At 49.9% G+C, this 20,135-nt stretch overlaps 1 protein-coding gene across 3 annotated transcripts in view; it reads left to right on the plus strand.

Moving 5' to 3' along the window:
• The window catches only part of GRIK4 (glutamate ionotropic receptor kainate type subunit 4), a 420,015-nt gene that overhangs the window by 371,977 nt on the left and 27,903 nt on the right, over positions 1-20,135 (plus strand). For all 3 annotated transcript variants that reach the window (XM_027581034.2, XM_035723069.1, XM_027581033.2), the window contains 2 exons: positions 5,905-6,018; positions 17,388-17,497. In XM_027581034.2, coding sequence (XP_027436835.1) covers positions 5,905-6,018; positions 17,388-17,497 — 224 coding nt within the window. The remainder of the gene's footprint in view (positions 1-5,904; positions 6,019-17,387; positions 17,498-20,135) is intronic.

Genomic DNA, 20,135 nt, shown 5'->3' on the forward strand with positions numbered 1-20,135 from the left:
CAGAGTTAAGTAACACAATTACAGATTTAAATGACAGCAAAGAATGTGAGGCACCGTGGGGCCTGAGCGGCAGGTGAAATAAAGTGTGTGCAGGCAGGGGAGCAGTCGGCTTCCCCAGGGAGCGGGAGGCTGGGGATGTGGGGGCTTGGGGAGGGCTGTAAAAAAAGCCAGAGAGAAAAGATCTGGAAGCTGATCGTCGATAGCACAGTAGATCCGAGAATTCAATGGAAGCTGAGGAGGTCATTTAATCTGTCCCCAGAGGAGCATCACATAACAAAGAAGAGACTGTGGGAAATGACTGGGTTTGGTCTCCAAGTTGGGTGTCAGTTTTTTCCTTGCGTTTTCTAAGCAGTGGGGGCAGGATGAGGTCTAAGAGGATCCTTAGATTAATCTTCGGAGACAGGCAGTCACACCAGTGTTAACACAGCTCCGTGCCTGTCCCTGGGTCACCTGGGAAAGACCACCAGGGGCGAAGTGTCCAGGGCCTCTGCCGTACATGGAGCTAGAACAGGCCTGGCTGCCCTCCCGACGTTCCTGCTCAGCATGGGTTAGGATACTGTCTGCAGAGGCCCTTGTTGAGATTAGCCTGCTCACGGCAAACATGCACTGGGTACTTACTTTGAACCGGGCCCCGTGCTCAGCGTGTACAAGCATCATCTCATTCAGTTGCTCAGCAATTCTAGGAGGTAGGTCCTATTATTACCTCCACTTTATATATGAGCAAACTGAGGCTCAGGGAGGTGAAGTGACTCGCCTAAAGTCACACAGCAAGTACGTGCGTGCTAACAGCGTCCAGAGAGGTCCGTCCCACCCTGAAGGCTGAGCCTCAGCCACCCATTCTGCTGCCTCCACAGCTGTCCCCAGGCCTGGCAGAGCTCTGTAGGGTGTTCGGGTTAGAAGACTCTTTCGCAGCCATCACCCCCGCTTGACTCTCCCAGGATGGTCATGGGCAGGCATTGCCCGCACCGACTAGCCCAGAAAGATGAGTCCCAGAGAGGCTGAGTTGCTACGGGCACGCTGTCTTCTGCCCTATCCCATCCTCTCCTTAGCTTGGCTCTGTGGAAGGGAGGGGCTGCCGGGCAGCGGGGAAGGCTGGGCTGAGGCCCCTGGCGGCCAGCCCGTGCTGCTGGGGCCCTGCTGCGGGGAAGGGAGAGCATTTTGCCCGAAAGGGGTCAGCAGCTCTCTAAAAGAGCAGGAGGACACTGGAGAGTGCTTTGTTCCCTTCAGCGGGTCCAGGAGCCGGTGCAGCCATCCCAGGGGTAGTGGGGTCCTCAGGGAGGCGCCCAGTGGGAGCAGCAGGCTCAGGCGGACGCAGACCGGAGCCCTGCTGTGAATTTGCTGCCTTCTTCCCAGCCAGGGCCATAGCGCCCAGGAGAAGTGCAGCGGCCGCCACGCGGAGGCTCCAGGCTTTGATAGGAGTGGTGGCAGTTGCATGACCCCTATTAAACTCCGTGAGGCAAAGGATAGTCTGTTTTGGAAGTCACCTCCAGGCTGCTCCAGCCTGCTCTCCCCTTGTAAATCCCACAAACATCCAGGAGATAAAAGAGGGGGATCTCTCAGAGGCAGAACATGAAGCTCTTCAAAGAACACTTTCAATCGAAAATGGGGAGGAGAGAGGTCTTTCTCTCAGAAGGAATGTGTTTATATGCCCCTGTGCATGCATGCGCATGCCCTCACACACACGCACCCCAAGACTAGGAACACCATAATGCATACAGAACTTTCTGCCAGTTCTCTTTTATCAGCCCCCCTTCTCTTCCTCTGGCTCGGGGGGATCCCCACCTTTTCTGGTTTCCCATTCTGTGGAGTTACACTCCCAGACCTGCTATCCAGATGGTGGTGTACCTTCCTGACCTTTCTAGATTTCTTTCCCTAAAATGTCCCCACCTGGGGTCCCTCTCAGCTGCTGTTCTTTGCTGACTAGTCTGAGAGTGTCTTCCTCAGAGCTCATTCTCGTCTGCTCCAGGGCATTTGATTCCGCGGACCACCATCATCTTCTTGAGCAAAATAGGGGCCAGCGAAAGTAAGCTCTACCTGTTTGAGCCAAGCGAAATGAAAGTGCAGGGTTTGGGAGCTGGAGAAGAGAATTTAGAGGGCATTTAGTTACGCCCTTTCATTTTACAGGGGATGCAACTTCAGCCCAGAAAATGGAATAACTCGCTGATGGTCACAGTGAGTTTGTGGCTTGGCTGCAACCAGAGCCCAGTCTTCTGATGTCCTGTCTACTGCTCTTTCTGCCAGAGAGCAGCCCTCCTGTCCTGAGCGGCCAAAGACGCGGAAGGGCTGGGTCGGACTGGAAGCCTGCCCACCCCTCCTACCTTCCCCTACACTGACAGTGGCTAACATTCTACACTCCCAGCCCCCTTTGCTTGTTAGTTTGGTTTCATGGCATATAATCTCCTCATCTAAGACTGCTTTGTAGCATAATGTCTTTTTAACTAAGGTGAAGTAAAATGAATGCACGTCTTTTGGAATAACCCGATCCCGAGAGGTTGTTGCTGATAACTTTGGGGTGCATTGAAGCCAAGGTAGATAATTACTGTTCTATACTGAGTTGATTAAATAGGAAAAACAAAAAACAAAAACACCACCACAAAATCTCCATGGTGTCTTTTAGCTTGCCACTGCTTTTTTCCATCCCACCCCTCCTTCCCTGCCTCCCCTACCCCCAACTTATTCTTGACGGGGTGGGGGGTGCAAAGGGAAGAGGAAGTCAGCAGTGTCCACAGGAGGCAGTTATTCTGTTTTTGGCCCAGTTTGGGAAGTGTCTGTCTCTGTGAGTAGACAGACATGCCCTGTCCAAGCATGGGGCACACACTCTCCCTGGGTATGCGGTCATTCTGCGTGCACCCGGGAAAGGGCCGTCCTGGGACACTGTCCATTTCCAGCATTCTCTCCATATGGAATGGTTTTACCATAACGCCATCGTTGGCCAACTTTTATAAACTTGTGAACGGATTCCCAAATTCCAATCCAAAGTTTGCCCTTTTGCGGGGAAAGCTATGGGTGAGGTAAAGAACCTTGGGGGCAGAGTTGTTGAGTTCAGTTAATTTGGGAGGGTGGGATATGTGTTTTTAAATAACCAGAGAAAGAGCTGGGAGTTGTGTTTACCTTTGCCCATTTCATCTATTTTGGCTTTCGTCCTCTGTTCTTCAATTCCTTCAATCTAACCCAGGTGACTCCTGTCTCGTCCTCCCAAGGTTCATGCAGGGCTTGGCTGCCGATTGGCTGGAAACCTGCACACATGGGACCGGCACTGCGCCTGTTGGGTCTTTGTGCTGGGTTGATCTCTCTTGCTCTACACCTGTGCTCTCGAGCGAGCAGAACTGCAGTCAGTGCTACTGTCACGGAGGGGCTGAGGTTCTGAGAGGCCCAAGCAGCCCTCCAAAGAGTCCCCCAAATGAAAGCATTAACAATCTTCTAATCGGACTTCATTTTTTATTTATTTTTTTCTTTAAAATGTTTTTATTGTTATGTTAATCACCATACATTACATCATTTGTTTTTGATGTAGTGTTCCATGATTCATTGTTTGTGCATAATACCCGGTGCTCCACACAGAACGTGCCCTCTTTAATACCCATCACCAGGCTGACCCATCCCCCCACCCCCCTCCCCTCTAGAACCCTCAGTTTGTTTTTCAGAGTCCATCGTCTCTCATGGTTCATCTCCCCCTCCAATTTACCCCCCTTCATTCTTCCCCTCCTGCTATCTTCTTCTTTTTTTTTTTTCTTAACATATATTGCATTATTTGTTTCAGAGTACAGATCTGTGATTCAACAGTCCTGCACAATTCACAGCGCACACCACAGCACATACCCTCCCCGATGTCTATCACCCAGCCACCCCATCCCTCCCACCCCCCACCACTCCAGCAACCCTCAGTTTGTTTCCTGAGATTAAGAATTCCTCACATGAGTGAGGTCATATGATACATGTCTTTCTCTGATTGACTTACTTTACTCAGCATAACACCCCCCATTTCCATCCACATTGTTGCAAATGGCAAGATCTCATTCCTTTGGATGGCTGCATAATATTCCATTGTGTATATATACCACATCTTCTTTATCCATTCATCTGTCGATGGACATCTTGGCTCTTTCCATGGTCAAACTTCATTTTTTAATCTCAAGTGTTGATTCACTTGATAGCAGCAATCAGCGCTCTCTTGGAGAAATAGAGAAAGAGCACAATGAGGCATTCACATTTTTCATTTTTTATTAAAAAGCTCTTACATCTGCACCCTCGTTTCTTTTCTTTGAGCCTGGCCTCCCTTTATAAGGCCCTAGGTTCGTTAACCTATGCCGGCTCACATGGCTGCTCCAGCAGACAGAACGCGATCGGGAGCAGAGGCTCAAGGTTGAGAGGCAGGAGAGACTGACCTTTGCCAATTAGATTTATTCCTCTTGTACACACATCACAAATTCCCTTGTGTGCAGAATGAGGGCCAGTGTGTCTATCTGTCTATTTTCTTTGCAGTGATTTAGGTAGACTCCTGTACGTGTGTGTGTGTGTGTGTGTGCTCATTCAGAACTGCCTGGCCTATTTGCAAACTGTTGGATGCTTCACTTTTCTTCCTTTCTAGAACTCTTCCTCTCTTCCATCAGCTGCTCCACCAGAATCAGAAGAAGGAGTTAAGCTGGAATGGAAACCAGTGGAGGCCAGTCTGAGATACACGACTAGGTTATAAAACATGGTTCTTCAATATTAGTGGAAGTCAGAGTCAGCTGGGCAGCTTGTTACCAATATAGATGCCCATGTCCTGCCCACAGTCTGATCCAGGGGGTCTGGGATGTGATTCAGGAATTTGCATTTTAATCAGCCCCCCAGGTGATTCTGATGCAGGTGGTCAGAGACGGGATGTTGAGAATCCCTGTTAGAGAATTGCTGGGCAGGGTCCTAGCACTGTCTTCACCTCACATCCTTGGTTTAAGGACAAGGTCAAGGACATCTAGGGATGTGAAGTGACTGGCCTAGGTTAGAGGGTTGGTGAGGGACCAGAACAACACGCCGGTTCTGGGCTTTTCCCCTTTGCACCATGCACAGGGGAGCAGACCAATAGGAAGTGAGTTTGCTTTGCCAGGGGAGGGGTTTAAATTAGGGACAAGGAAGAACTGTCTGGCAAAGAGGAGCACTGAGGAATTCAATAGCATCTCCTTCCCAGAAGGCTTTAATTCAGACTCTCATCAGATGTGGGTATCTGCGGTGCCATGAGGGGACCGAAAGCAGGGAAGGCAATGTCTTCAGAACAAACTCTGGTGACTTTTGCATGGAGGGCCAGAGACCCTTCTTTTACTTCTTTGGCACCTGAATTGTAACCTTGGCAGCAGCTTTAAGTGTCCCGGGGTCCGGGAGGCCCGAGGTCCAGTCCCGGCTCTGACGAGGACAAGCTCTGCACCGTGGGGCCACCTGCTCAGTTCCTTGGTGGTGTTAGCTTGTTTCTCACTTCTGTGGCGGCATCCATTTTCTCTTCCACTCTAACTCCCTGCCACCGAGGCTTCTCTTCTGCCTCGCACCTCCATCAAGTTCTGCAGACTGAGCAAATTAAGAAGTTGAATTTAAAAGCTACTTACTGTTGAGAATCCAGCAGCCTGTGTGCCGGTTTTCCCTCCCCTCGGGCATTCTGAGACTGTCTCTGGACAGTCCTCTGTTGTTTATACTTACTGATGTATTTAGAGGCGTCTGGCCGCAAAAGCGCCTGAGTTCCAGCTTCAGCACCCATGTCCTTTTGTGAATGATTATTTGGGTCAGAGATGGATCGGGACTACCCAGAGTCACTCCCCACACAGAGAAGCCGGACCAGAGTGACATCTTCCCAGTAGTGATGACCTCTGGCCACAAGTCCCTGTCCCTGCATCTCACCTGGCCACCCCACTGATGGGCTCTCTCTGTCCCTTCCAGAAAGCGGACCTGGCCGTGGCGGGCCTCACCATTACTGCGGAGCGGGAGAAGGTGATAGATTTCTCCAAGCCATTCATGACTCTGGGAATTAGCATTCTTTACCGAGTTCATATGGTAAGAGACTTATTTTATAAGCATTTATGTCATTAAAGCTATTTGCATGCAAACACTGAGTTATATGGTAATAATGAATGACTCACGGAAATATTTAGATTTCAAGACTTAAATGCAAATGAGCTGGGCTATTTTTCCCCCATCAGCTGCGCGGACTTACAAACAGGAAGAATGGAAAAGTCACACTTGTGGGCTTTCCAGTAAAAATTGCTTCTGCCTCACTGACTAGGGATGGCCAAGAGTGATCTCTTCACCCTGGGTGCGTACGGTGTCAGGGAGTGGCCCTGTTGGTCACTCTCTTTCCTCCGAGGGACAGGGTCCCCAGTCCAGATGAGTCACCCCAGCATTTTCAAGGGCTTTGCTGATTCCCAGGTGTACCTCTGTTCACGCCGAGCATTGTGTCTGGTGAAGGAATGCAGAGTCCTTCCTCTCTGGGTTTGTCATACTGGTGAATAAATAATGTCACTTATATCTGGCCTGTCCCCTTTTCTGCATCCTTCAAAAAAGGAGAGAGAGAGAAAGACTTCTCCGGTTAGGTTGCCTAGAGTGAGTGTCTAAAGGAGTTTGTGAAGGCACACCAATGGGCGTGAGGACGGGCCTGACAGCACACTGGCTGGTGGGGAATGCAGGGAGCATCAGGAGAGTAATGCTGGCTGAGCCTCATCCACAAAGAGGGTAATAGTTATGTTGTCAGCACATAGTTGACTGAACCAGAAGAACCTTCTTCTCATCCTTTTTTCCAAACTGGCTCTAAGTGCAGGGCTATCATAGGGATTTCCCCAATACTCAAGTCATTCTCGGTGTCCAAGGTCATGCTAACATAGTAAATTCCAGGGTGGTACCTGGCACCACAAGGCTGCCCAACAGGGAAGGAATCAAGCGCTCATCCCACGTGCCTGCTGAAGAAGTGACCCCTTCCCAGTCCCCAAATCCCAGCCCTAGGGAAAGGGGATTGTCTGTATTTGCTATCCCAGCCTTGGCTCACATAGCAGGAGCTGCTAGGGCATCAAGAACTGCAGCCCATTTCTGTAAGGGGGCAGGTCCCCTTGTCACAGAGCCCATTCGAGCAGCTCAGAGGAGCGCTGTCCTGTGCTGGACCTCAGCATCCATCATGACCCCTGCCTGGCTTAGAAAAGGAGGCCATATCATCTAGAAGAAGAGACAACATTGAAATCCCAAGCCCCCCAGGCTAAGACAGAAAGCAATCTCATGACTTGGTCATTGTAGACGCTGTCACTGATGTGTCTCTCTTGTGAATTAAGGGCGATAGTCTTTTTCACGATGATGAGAGCCTCCATTGAGCACTTCCTACGTGCCAGACACTCTTTCGGGCACCTGTGAGGATGTGGACTATTGTTATGGGTTGAATTGTGTCCCCTCAAAAGACATGTTGAAGTCCTAAGCCCCAGGACCTGTGAATGTGACCTAATTTGGAAATAGGGTCTTTACAGGTATAATCAAGTTAAGATGAGGTCATACTGGATTCGGGCAGGTCCTAATCCAAGGAGGGGTGTCTTTATAAAAAGAGGGAAATGTGAAAAAGAGGGAGAAGACCATGTGAATTTGGAGACAGAGTAGAATGATGTCTCTACAAGCCAAGAAACGCCAAGGATTGCCAGCAACCACCAGAAGCTAGACCCCAGAAATTACAAGGAGGGATCTTCCCCAAAGCCTTCAGGGGGAGCATGGCCCTGCTGATGCCTCAGTGTTGAACTCCTTGCTTCCAAACTATGGGACGATACATTTCTGTTGTTTTAAGCCACCCAGTTAGTGGTACTTTGTTATAGCAGCCCCAGGACACCGGTACACTTTTGTTGTTCTTATAAGTAGGTGAAAGAGCAGAGTTCAAACCCAGGAATGCTGTGCCTCGAGCATGTGTTCTCTCTGGGACACCAGGCGTTCCCCCCCCCCCTCATTTGTGTGATCTTTGAGTAACTTGTCCTGGAAAGCATTCTGTGTACCTTTTCTCATCTGGTCCTTAGGACTGCTCTTTGAGAAGGGGAAAGGTAGTAGAATTCCAACTTGACAGTAAGGAAACTGAAGTCACACTTGGAACCGACACAGGGCTGGGCCTGGAAGCCAGGTGTCCTAAGTCTCAGGAATAGTGTTCTCGTCATCCCTACACCTGTCCATAGTCCCTAGGTGATTTTCCAGCTAGCACCGTGTGTTGAGCCCACCTCACCCCATTCCTGCCACTGAGCCTCGAGGCAGCATCCCAAAGAAGTGGGGACATAGGACCTTTCTCCAAACCATATTGCTATGGCCAGGCTGTACGCCTTGATTTCTTGATTAATGCCAAAGATACTAGAGCCCAATGGACCATGAGGATCCATGTGGGTGAAGGCACCTTTTCCCTAGTGTTTCTCCTCAGTGCCCGGGAACATCCACCGCTAGGCTACCCTCACCAATGGGGACACCACTGTCCAGAATATCAACCCCAGCCAGAACCAAACTCCCATTCGCCAGTCCTCTGGACATCCTTAATTGGATTGTTGGCCACAGGTTACCTACCACCAAAAACCTATGACTGTATTAGTTCTTGGGATGTGAAGTTTTATGTGTCAGCTTGCCTAAGCTATGGTGCCCAGAGGTTTGATCAATCACTAGCCTAGATATTCTATGAGAGGATTCTGTAGATGTGATTAACAGCTACGATCAGTTGACTTCAAATAAATGAGGTTACTCTTGATAACGTTGGTGGGCCTCATCCAATCAGTTGAAGGCCTTAAGCGCAAAAACAGGTTTCCTGAAGCAGAAGGAATTCTGCCTCAAGACTATCACTTAGAAATCCTGCCTGAGTTTCCAGCAGGCTCTATAGATTTTGGCCTTAACTGCTCCCACAGTGGTGTGAGCCAATTCCTTAAAGTAAATCTCTTTATACACACACACACACACACACACACACACACACACACACACACATATATGTCCTACTGGTTCTGTCTCTCAGGAGAACCCTAAGTGATACGGTTCCCCTTTCTGGTCAGGATTCCTCCCCTCTTCCAGCCTCCATACTGAGGCACTGGTATGCCACATGGCTGCTCAGATCTGATTTATAACAGGGGGCCAAGCTGAGTAAAAACTGAGTGCTGGCATGAACAGCTTACACTAAGCAGTACTGACAGTTTATGCATTTATGCAATAAATATTTATTGAGTGCATTCTGTGTGTGAGGCAGTGTGCTTAGAAAGTACCAAAAAGTCAGCTGGAGAAACAATCCTGAATCAATGAAACTGGGGGAGCCCTGGAGAGAACAGGTCTGAGGTGAACTTTGCTATATCTAAAACATCTGTGCCCTGAGTTGGCAGAAACAGCTAATGCCACAGGAACAGCCCAGTGCAGTTCACCACGAAAGCCTCAATCTGAAATTACGTAGGGAAGTTCTCTCTCATATAGCACTGTTACGTTAACAAGATTAAAGTTGACTACTGGCTGTTTATTATTTTGTGAATTTTTCTCAGGTTGATAGTGATTATTTTGTGAATTTCTCTCAAGTTGATAGTTTCTCAAGATGATGAATTTCATTTTATAATCTGTAATGACCTAGAATTTCTATCTTAATTCTATATCTGACGTCACCTGAGTTGTGAGTGATTATTACCAAAATGTGAGCATCTGGTGATGATGAAACCTGTGTGCAAAGGTTAAAATAACCCAAAGTATAAATGCCTCTTTCAAAAATATTGCAAAACCCTCTGAAGTAGAAGGGGTGGCAGGTATGTGTCTGAAGTCTAGAGACAATCAGAAATAATGTGTGGATTTCCAGCCATCTAAGATTACCTAGGGTTAGTTTTTCATGACCGTGGGATCACCAAGAGTCGATGATGTGGTATTTTCCTCTTCTCACCGTTGGGGTATAATCTCTGTTTCTGCTCAGGCATCTCTAGGACCAAAATCAGAAGAATGTTTTGGTCTTTGGACCACCTACTCCTTGCCACTCAGAGGCTGGCTGAGAATTCTGACTTGTTACTATGGATCCCTCCCACTTTCTAGAACTCTCTTCGTTCCTGGGGTCCAGGTCACTGTTCCTCCTACCGCTCTGATGGTGGACCCCCCCAGCATTTCGGTTGACCCCCCCCCCCCCGCCTGCCCCATGAATGTCCCTGGTGCATTTCCCTTCTCTCTTGAACAGCTCTCTGCCTGGCTAATGTCACCCACTGCCACATCTGTAAATCCGACCTTGGCCGCTCCCCTGAATTCTAGAAGTGTATTTCTAACACATGACTAGACATCACTTGACCATCTCTCAGGCACCTCAACTACGGTCTCACAAACCATATTCGGTAGAATTCTTCCTCCTCTCACGTCATGACATCTCCACCCATTCCCCTGAGCTGCCCTTCACCTCTCTTACCCCACACATTCAGTCGGTCTGCTCACCTCCTAGATAGTTCTCAAGCACGCTCTCCACCCCCACTGAATCCACCTTGGTTCAGGCTCTCCTTATCTCTGACCTGAACTGCTGCCATTCTGGTGACCTGTATCCTCCTCGAGGTCAGGGTGTTTCTCCTCCAGCACCGTATCCCCATCAGAGGGTCACAGTCATTGCCAGCATCCACTAAGAAGCAGTAGAAAGTTCTGGAGCCAGAGCAGCCATGTACTCACTGCATGTCCCTGTGTGTCAGTTTTCTCATCTGCGACAATGGGTTGTCATGCAGATTGAAAGAGTATATGTAAGTACATAAGTAACGCACTTACAACGAACGGTGCCTGACCTGTGCACAGTAAACCGTTAGCTTTTATATTTCATAAATGTATGTGACTTGCTAAGAGTTAGTTTTTAGTTTACTGTTACTTTTTTTTTTTCAAATGGAATCATATCAGCCTCCTATGTAAGATCATTCACTGGCTGTCCATCACTCACAAGACCAAGTCCATTCTTCTGAGCATGGAGAATAAAGCCCATCTTTCCTGTTCCATTTGCAGCTCCTGCGACAGGCATCCTCACCCCATAGCGCTCACTGCTTCACCATCACTGCAGCCTCTTCCTATCTAGGTCCGTGCCCATCTTTTTGTTTCTCGGCCATGGAACAAACTCCTCCCGAGCCTTCGATACCCAGCTCAAATGGCACTTGCTCTTCAATGTGACTCCCCTAGCTGCTGGTCTCTTTCCCCAAGCAGCTGCTCTCTGTCCACACCTCCGGTGCAGTATGTAAATGCTGCGTTGTACTATTCCTTATTTATCTCTTTCTCCCTAAGTGGATCCTAGTGGGACATACATCGAGGAGAAGGTACCCTCTTGTCGGGCCAGGAGCTTTTCTGATACGGTTTTTGGTATAGAGACGTGATCATCCTAAACAGGCTGTATTGGCCTCATAATTATAGAAAGAAGAAATGCAGGAGGGAAGGCTGAGGGAGGTACCCTGTGGTCCTGTGGGCAGTGAGCACCACCTTCCTTCGTGGCTCCTGATTGAGCAGCATGGAGCCCCAGGAGCCTGGCTTCTGTCAGGAAGCCTCATGGCCCAGGCAGCAGGATGAATGACCTAACTAGATTTCTTATTTTCCTTTCTGGCCTTGACCCCAGTGGTCTGGAGAAGAAGAGGAGATAGGAGGCAGATGTTTCCGGCAGCCCAGGCACAGCTTCTGCTCCAGGCCTGCACGGCTCCCCGCGGGACTCACTGCTCTCTCCCCACCAATGCCTGTATATCCCACACACAGCCTAGCACCCACCCGAGAAAGCATCGCAATCCCTGGCCGGGGCTAGATGAGCTTCCAGAACGTACATACAGAGTCCAGCCTTTAGAGCCTGGGTACTGAATAAATCTGAGTACCCCTGGTATTCCAAGGATGGCAATGAAATAACAGGACATCTGAAGTTCAAGACTTTCTTGATTTCTGTGGCCCATCAGCTCGTTCGTTCTTACTGAGAAGTTCTGTATATACTGGAGCAGTAGAAACCCAGAGGCATCTGTACTCTGGGGTTTTATGATACTGATGCACGCTGTGAGCACTCCAATATCTGTGTGAATGGAGGGGAGAAGAGCACAGGAAAACGAAAACATTCATATGGAACATTAGAGTGTATCGTGTCGTTTCACTCTCTTTTCTTTTTTTTCTGCAGCAGCAATTTGCCTAATGATGTTTTGCTCCAATTAATATTAAAGTAAGTTTGTATTCCTCAAGCACACACTGACTGTTGTAGAAAGGCATCATCTGAGTGTGCCAGACCTGAGATTTGACACTTGGCACATATAGCCCCCAAATGGGTAATTACATTTAAAAAGTTCAGTGTTGACATAGCCAAGGAGGCTCGGTATACGTCCAGGATACTTGTGTTGACTAACATCTGTCTGGCGTCTCTTTATTTATGAAGCGCTTTCGCATAGTCTCTGCTTTAATATGGCAACCCCCAGGGGCAGGTAGTTGATTTCCATTTTACACGGAAGGATGCTGAGGCCGTGGTGTCTAGTGGTGCTGTGGAAAGAAGAGAGAGCACAGTGGTTGGGGTGGGGCATTGAACCCAAGTTTCTGGTCCCCAAGCCCATACACTTCCAACTATCCATCTTTATGGTACAGTTAGGTGCATTTCTCCATGTCAGGGCTGTGTGTCAGGGGAACATTCTAGATCCTTTCTAATCTGAGGATACTGTCTATCCCATACTATCCTATCCTGTATAGTGTCTCCAGCCAGCCAGAGCATCTAAGACCCCCTTGAAAATGTGACTTTGTTATTTTCCCCCTACAATGTCCTATTCCACCTTTGATTAACAAATGGGGAAGTTTTATACTCTGTTCTTTTTCTCTTCTTCACTCTTAACTAGAGTCTTCTCTGTCAAGAAAAGTAAAAAAAAAAAAAAAAAAAGCAGACAGTGATTAAAAAGTATAGAGACATAAATGCCAAAATTAAATTAATGCCCCACCTTTTCGCTGGATATATGACCCGTTTTTTTCAAGAAGGTCTGCTTCATTTCAGAAAGACTGTCTAGAAAAATGGAGAACAATGCTAAGTAAACCAGTGAATCATTTCTAATACTGCTTAATACTCTACTATAAGGAAACAGAAAATGCAGAGTTCTATTCCTTAAGGCTAAGTAACATGATAGCCCATAACGTGGAAATATGGTTTCCTGGGTGTATCATCATTTTAATATTGGTTATGTATTGGGCACTCCTATCTCAAGAAGCCTCAGGTGTTCTATCAACATTACTGTAGTAATTCTCACATTCCCCCTTCATGTTGATGGCTGGGACCCATTTTCTGGAAGAAGACAATGGCACCCTGAGAAGTTGAGTGGCCTCCCTGGAATCACACAGCAGGCCAAAGTCAGTGCCAGGATTAGAATTTAGATCTCCTCATACTGGATTTCCAACCAGCAGAGTGAAAATAGATATGCTAGTGCGTGGGTTACACAGGCAACAAACTCATGTGGGTGTTTTATGTGAGAAGGAATTAAGTGCTTGCTTCTTTTTCCCTCTTGGCTTCAGAGGTGGGACGTGCATGCTAAACCCAACTATCATCAAGACAGTCCATTGCAGACACCCAGAGGAAAGCTACCCGTGGGTTCCTGGGGCGGGATGGGAGGAAATCATCTTCTTCTGCCGCTTCCAGAAGGAGACATGGACACTGCCTCCTTTTATCTCTTCAGCCCTAAAGAGTATTTTATTGATTATCTACCGCTGCTGAGAATTGAAGGAGACCTCTGAATACGTTGCCATTTAGTTGTAAAGACCACCTGGAGGACAGGAGGAGCCTTTGTCCTTGGCTCTGAGGGAGAGGGGAGGGGGTGCAGGGAAGGAAGAGAGTCGGTACCACTAGTTTGTGTGCTGTGACCACGAAGGAAAGGGGGACCAGGATGCACAGCCCTTCTGCGGACACGGGAGAACCCACCAGACATCTGACCCACTCCATCTGTGACTTGGTTGGGAAGGCTGAGGCGGAACTGAGGTTGCAATCATTGGCTTCTAGGAACCATCCTTCCAGAATAGAGCCTCGTGTTGCCCTAATGGCTTCCCTGGAGAGCCCTGGGGAACGCTCATGACTCATGGAGTAACCCATAGAAACTCCAGGAGTTATGGAATGTGACTGTGGCCTCACGGCATTCTCTCCCCAACCGTCGTTTGCATCTGTCACTGTAGGACAGAAAAAGGCATTTCTGGTCCGTTGAGGGAGAAGGAAGTTCTGTCCTTTGTCACATCTCCGCGCCTCCCTCCCTCCGCACTCATGGCTACCATTAGACAGAGGGAAAGCCACCACACATGGCTATTACTATGTGTTAACTCATCCAGCTCTCAAAACACCCCCCGAGGCGGGTTTTATTGCTACCCCCATGTTACAAAAGAGGAAATGGAGGCCCAGGGAAGTTAAGTAACTTGTTCTGGGTCACACAGTTGTAAATGATAAAGCCAGGATTCAGTCCTGGGCAGGCTAGCTCCAGAGTCTGTGTTTTAATCTGCTGCCTGTCCTGCATTACCTGGCTCTGGGGTCTTTATACATCTGGCTCCCGACTCTGGGAAAGCAACTGAATTCTCACTATAATGTCATTTCTTCTAGTACACATAGAATGAAGTATCTGTGAGTCAACAGATTATCTTTAAGGACAAGAGGAATTTTTGACATGCAAGGGGAATTTAGTGCCACTTTGTAGCTCTACCGCTAACATTCAAAGGGTCTCCCCACGCTGGGATGGTGATCAGTTGGTGACCAGCCCCTTGGGTCTCTCCCACTATCAGACAGCAACGAGAATGCTGGCTCTGGTGTGGTCAGCCTGAAACACAGTACAAAAGTCAAGGAACTATGGCCACCTGGGTGACTCAGTCAATTTAGCACCTGTCTCTTGGTTTTAGCTCCGGTCATAAGCTCAGGGTGGTGAGATCCAGCCCTGCGTCGGGCTCCGCACTCAGCGCAGAGTCTGCTCGAGATTCTCTCTCTCTCTCCCTCTGCCCCTCCCCACCGCTCGCTTGCACGCTCTCTCTCTCTCAAGTAAATCTTTCTTTAAAAAAAAGTCAAGGAACTAGTTAAATTTTGGTGCTGTCTAACTTTCAGCTCCATCTGCAGGGCTTGGCCTGTCCTGGACATTTGGGGCATAGACTACATGTAACCAATTATCTACCTTCAAAGTGGTTGTAGTCACCAGAAGGAACTGGCCCAACTTGCAGCCCACAGGACATGTATAAGTCAATACAAATGCCTCTAAATACAACAGAGTCAAAATAAATGATGATGGGTATAAATAAATAATGTTGAAGAGGACTTTAAGGGGTTGAGATAGGGTAGGATGGGATTCTGCTGGCATTGGGGAGAAGGCGTGAGATTAATTAGGGGGTTTACTGGAGCAAGTTGCAAAGATAAAAAGGAGAGGAAGGTGCGGTACAGAGGCCATTTGAATGAAGGAGGGGTGGCATATCTGTGGCACGGCATGATGAATGAGCACCAGAGAAATTGAAGCCATCGCCAATGATTTGAGCAAGGCATTTAACCTCCCTGGGTCTCCGTTCTTCCATCTGTCAATATAGAGAACTGGGTATTGAAATCAAGAGAACATAGCGAAACATTCTGAGTTCTTTGGAAGTATCGCCATCATATATCCTCTGGGTTAAGGAGAATCTGTTATTTGGAGGAAATGCCTGTGGCATATGACACCTGATTTGCCCCCAAGCATCAATAACTCAGATGTCTTTGGGGTAAAGAAGCAATCCAAAGCATCCGCATAGAAAAAAATAGTAGGAGTTTGGAGTCTGCAAATAACATACTTCTCTTTGGCATTGTATAAACAGCCTGGGCTCAGCCCAAACCAAGGCAGTATAAGCCCAGACCCAACTCTCAAATAACTGCCCACTCCTTGCTCTTTTGGTTGGCGTCAGTCAATCACAAGTAGAATCAGATGTTCTCTTGCCAACATGACTGATATGTTTCCAGTGGAGCTATGTTTATGTCTTGATCTTATTTGTGTGATGCTCTATGTTTTATAACTTGAGTCTCCAGGAATTTTTCCCATGACTGTGCATCATTCCTTATCACCCATAACCAAATATGGCAGCTTTAAATAGTGCTGTCATTTTCCTCAATTCACTCATTGTGATATAATCAGATATAGATTTCTGACATTGAGCATCTAATGGGGTTTCAGATTCAGAAAGCAACAATGAAAGATTTTTCCCCCCCTGGGTATCTCTCAATTGGGAGACACGGAGTGAAATAGTCATGAGCGACAGGGCACTTAGAACCCATGTCCGTTTGCCCTGAGAAGCTGTGGGGTGTGGAAGGACAGAGGGAAGGAGGAGTTGGAGAGAGCAGGCTGCATGTAGAGGGGGGCGACTACCACTGAGCTCCAGGCCATTGGCGATTTAGGCCCAGAGTTTCCAGACCACCCCGTTTTGTGAAAGAAGCCAGAAATCTGGATTTTTATATGAACTCTCTCAATCCATGATAGTAACGAATATAGAATGGGCGAACACGGCAGGGTAAACAGGCAGGTTGTATGAGAGCTGTCTGTGGTAAGACAGCGGTGTGGCCCCTTTGATCTAAAGGGGCTCCAACCAAGGCCAGAGGAGGGCTTGCACTTGCCCAAGACCACGCAGTGACAGAGGGGCTCACTGAACTCCATCCTGCTCGTTCCGTTTCACTTTCCTCCAGAAAACGTCTGGGGGCTTGGTGCCTCGGTTTCTGTTCCTGGCCCCATCCTTTGGCTCCCGTGACTCTGGCCAGGCACAGCCCTGGGCTGGGGACAGACCATGTCTCCCTACAGCATGACGGTACCTGAGCCCTGAGCTTGGTATCAGAAGACGTGCATTGGAGTCCCAGCTCTCCCAATTACTAGCTACGCGACCTTGGCCCCCCATCTCTCAACTGCCCTGGGCTTTTGGTTTCTTCACTAGTAAAATGAAAATAATATTCTGCCTCACAGCACTGTTTTGAGGTTAACGTGAGAAATCTCACTGTGCATCAGATCACACTGCAAACAAAAAACGAAGGTGCCTGTTACATTAGCATCCTCATGAGAAAGACAGGAGTGTCAAAGAGGGGTGCTGTCGAGCTCCAGCGCCGCGGACACCGGCGACTCTAAGGCGCCTCTGAGCCCACCATGCCGTCCCCGGGAGGTGGGGGGCGGTGGGGGACACAGGGCAGTACACGAGGGACGCTGAGACCTGTTCCCCTTGCCCAGCACAAAGCCTCCCTCGACCTAGGAAGTGACGTGGCCCCAGCTGTCCCTTTGTTTGGTCTGCCGAGATCAGGGCTGGCTAGGTGTCGGAGCAGCCCCTCTACACCTTGGGCCCCAGTGCCATTTAAACCAGTCACCCAGAACCCCAGGGGGCAGGGCCGTCTGGGGCCAGACCTGCACCCCCCACACCTACTCTGGTCGGCCCCACCCTGCCCAGGGGCCATCCTGACCGACCGGGTACAGTGAATCTGGTTTTGTCTTCATTTCCAGGGACGCAAACCTGGCTATTTCTCCTTCCTGGACCCATTTTCCCCGGGAGTCTGGCTCTTCATGCTTCTAGCCTATCTGGCTGTCAGCTGCGTCCTCTTCTTAGTGGCTCGGTAAGCTCCTCTCCCCTTCCCTGTCCTCGCACTGCCACCTCGCGCCCACCTCTGAGAACTGCATGGGAGGGGTGGCACGTGGGAGGGGCGGGGTCAGAAGACCTTGGGGCCACACTGGAGGGGTGGGAGAGGGACTCGGGACCTGACCTGCTCTCTGCCCTGCAGTCCACCTGGCACTACCCATGCCCCCACCTATGCACACCTTCCTTGCCTTGCAGAGGGCAGACAAGCCAGCTTGTCTGAATTTGCTTCTGTACCCTTGCCTCTCCCCGCCTCGTCTCTAGGCCCTCTGTCTGTGTGGGGGCCTTGGGAGATAGAAGGCGGTGGGTGAGGGGGAAGGTGACAGGAAGATTACTCTGATTAAGCATTATGCGTTTGGCTGCCCTGGCATCAGACCTTGCCAGGATCTGCCACGGAGTGCTGAATGACAAGAACCGGAGTGGGGGGGACCGGAGGCCTCAGGGCGTGGGCGAGGGAGAAGGTTTCCTCTGGAGAGGGCCTGGACCTTCCCCAGCCCGGATCTGCCGGTGAAAATACAGCTGCCTTGTTGAATGAGAGCCGTGAAGGATGGCACAAGACGGGAGGGCGCGATGGAGAGAGGCATTTGCAAGTAGTGTTGAGTTGCGACAACGGGTCCAGCTCAGGGGTTGGGGATAATTAGGCCCCCCGCTTCCCCTGGAAACAGAAGCTGTCCCTGGGCCTACAGAAGAACCTGAGGGCATCCCATGGCTGAGGCCTCCCATGAAGGTGGACAGAGAGGGTTGTTGCTCTCCGAGGCTGGGCCATTGGATCGGCCTGGGCTGCGGGAGAGCCAGCTTACTGCCCAGAAGCTGAACAAGCCCAGTGGCCCAGGGCTCACTCATTCAGAATTCCCGCTCTCTGCTCAGTGCTCAGCTTCAAGAATGAGCTTCACGATGAGCTTCAAGAGTGCTGGCGGAGACTCTGTCCCAGCCGTCTCTGTAGTGGCCTCCTTTGCTTCGGGGCCACAGGGACAGGACCAGATGATTCCGGTGTATGTCCCACCCTCTGCGGGACGAGGTCTTCCCCCTCCCCGAGCATGTCTGCTCAGCGGCTCCAGGAGAGCATGTGCTCCCTCGAGTTAGAACACGGAACCCCAGGGCACCCCGGGGTGCCCAACCCCCAGGGCAGCCCCCAGCCTACCCAGGGAGCATTGTCTCACCCGGTCTATGCCTCTTCCAGTGGAGATCAAAGCCAAGTTCAGGAAAGTCAGCCTGAGCCCATGAGATCCAGCCAAACAGAAGAAGGCCTGGCTTACAAGCTGATAGTCTTCAAAAGGCTGCTATGTGTGTCTCTCGGGTGCCACCTCCCCCCCTCGGGCCTGGAGGTATTGCCACGGTCAAGTATCTGTTGTCAGTGACAACGGGCGAGACATGGCAGGAGGCTGGCACGCTGGATGACGCGTCCCCTCTCCACTCCACCACGCTCTCTCCTGCTGCACTCCGGAAGCTGTGTGCTGAGCCCTGGCTCCGGGCTCTGGAATGCACTCTTGCACCCTTTGATTGGGCCCCCGTGTGCAGCTAGCCAAGCTCTCAGGGGACCTTGGGGGCCCTGGAAGTGGTCGGAGGTCTTCGTTAGTAGATACACAGACTCACGAGCCTGCTTTACCATGCCTGCCACAGCCTGAGGCTTTTCAACCAGCCCCGGGGGCTTAAACAGCCCCCCTTCCCTACCCTGCACACACACACACACACACATACACACACGCGCGCGCACGCACACACACACATGCACACACAAACTGCCCCCAGGATCCAGCATTAACAAAAAGATTATTCAAAAAAAATACCTCCGTATATATCTATATCTACATTATATTATATATATATATATAAATAATGCATGAACCTAGGCTAATTTACCTACCTTAGGTAGGTACTAGTTTTCAAACAGGGTTCCGTGGGGCATGAAGGCTCCTGGGAGGTGCCAGACAGAGACTTTGGAGGGGTGGCGAAGAGGCTGGGCTCTGAGGCCTCAACTCCTCTTCATTCAGACCAGCTCCACTTTTATCTCTTGATGTATTGTACTTCTGGGTGAGATTTTGGAGGGGGAAAACTGTTTGGAAACCACTAATCTAAGGCAGCCATTCCCAAGCCGGCTGATGTCAGAGTCACACGGGGAGTCTTTAAAAATGTGAATTCCCAGGTCTGATCTCTCAGCACCTCTAGGGGTGGGGAATGTGTATCTCTGAAGCCCACTTCCAATAGCCTGTGGGCTTGGAAACCACCGAGGACAAGCCAGCTCTGTAGGCCACGGGGAGAAGGAGCACATCTCAGGACACGGGCCAATGAAGACACACTGGCATCCTATTCAGGAACCAGAGGGGCGGTGGCCACATGGGTGAGCCACGGCAGAACAACAAGCAGGCTAGGCCGAGGGGAGGGACGGGAAGTCCGGTGATGAGAACAGCACCCGGGGACCCTGTGAGCATACGGTGCCTGCCCTGCTCGGCACACACCCATATGCATCCCTCTCAGCGGAGCCAGGAGGTTTTGCGTGGGAGCCGGGCCGGGGCCGCGGATCCGAGGACGGAAGGCGTGTGTCTGGTGGGCAGGAAGAAAGGGCCTTCTGGACATCAGAGAGGGCGGTGGGAGGGAGGGGCAGAGAGCTTAGAGCAGCC

Source organism: Zalophus californianus, chromosome 11 (assembly GCF_009762305.2).
Source record: "Zalophus californianus isolate mZalCal1 chromosome 11, mZalCal1.pri.v2, whole genome shotgun sequence".
NCBI classification, from domain to species: domain Eukaryota; kingdom Metazoa; phylum Chordata; class Mammalia; order Carnivora; family Otariidae; genus Zalophus; species Zalophus californianus.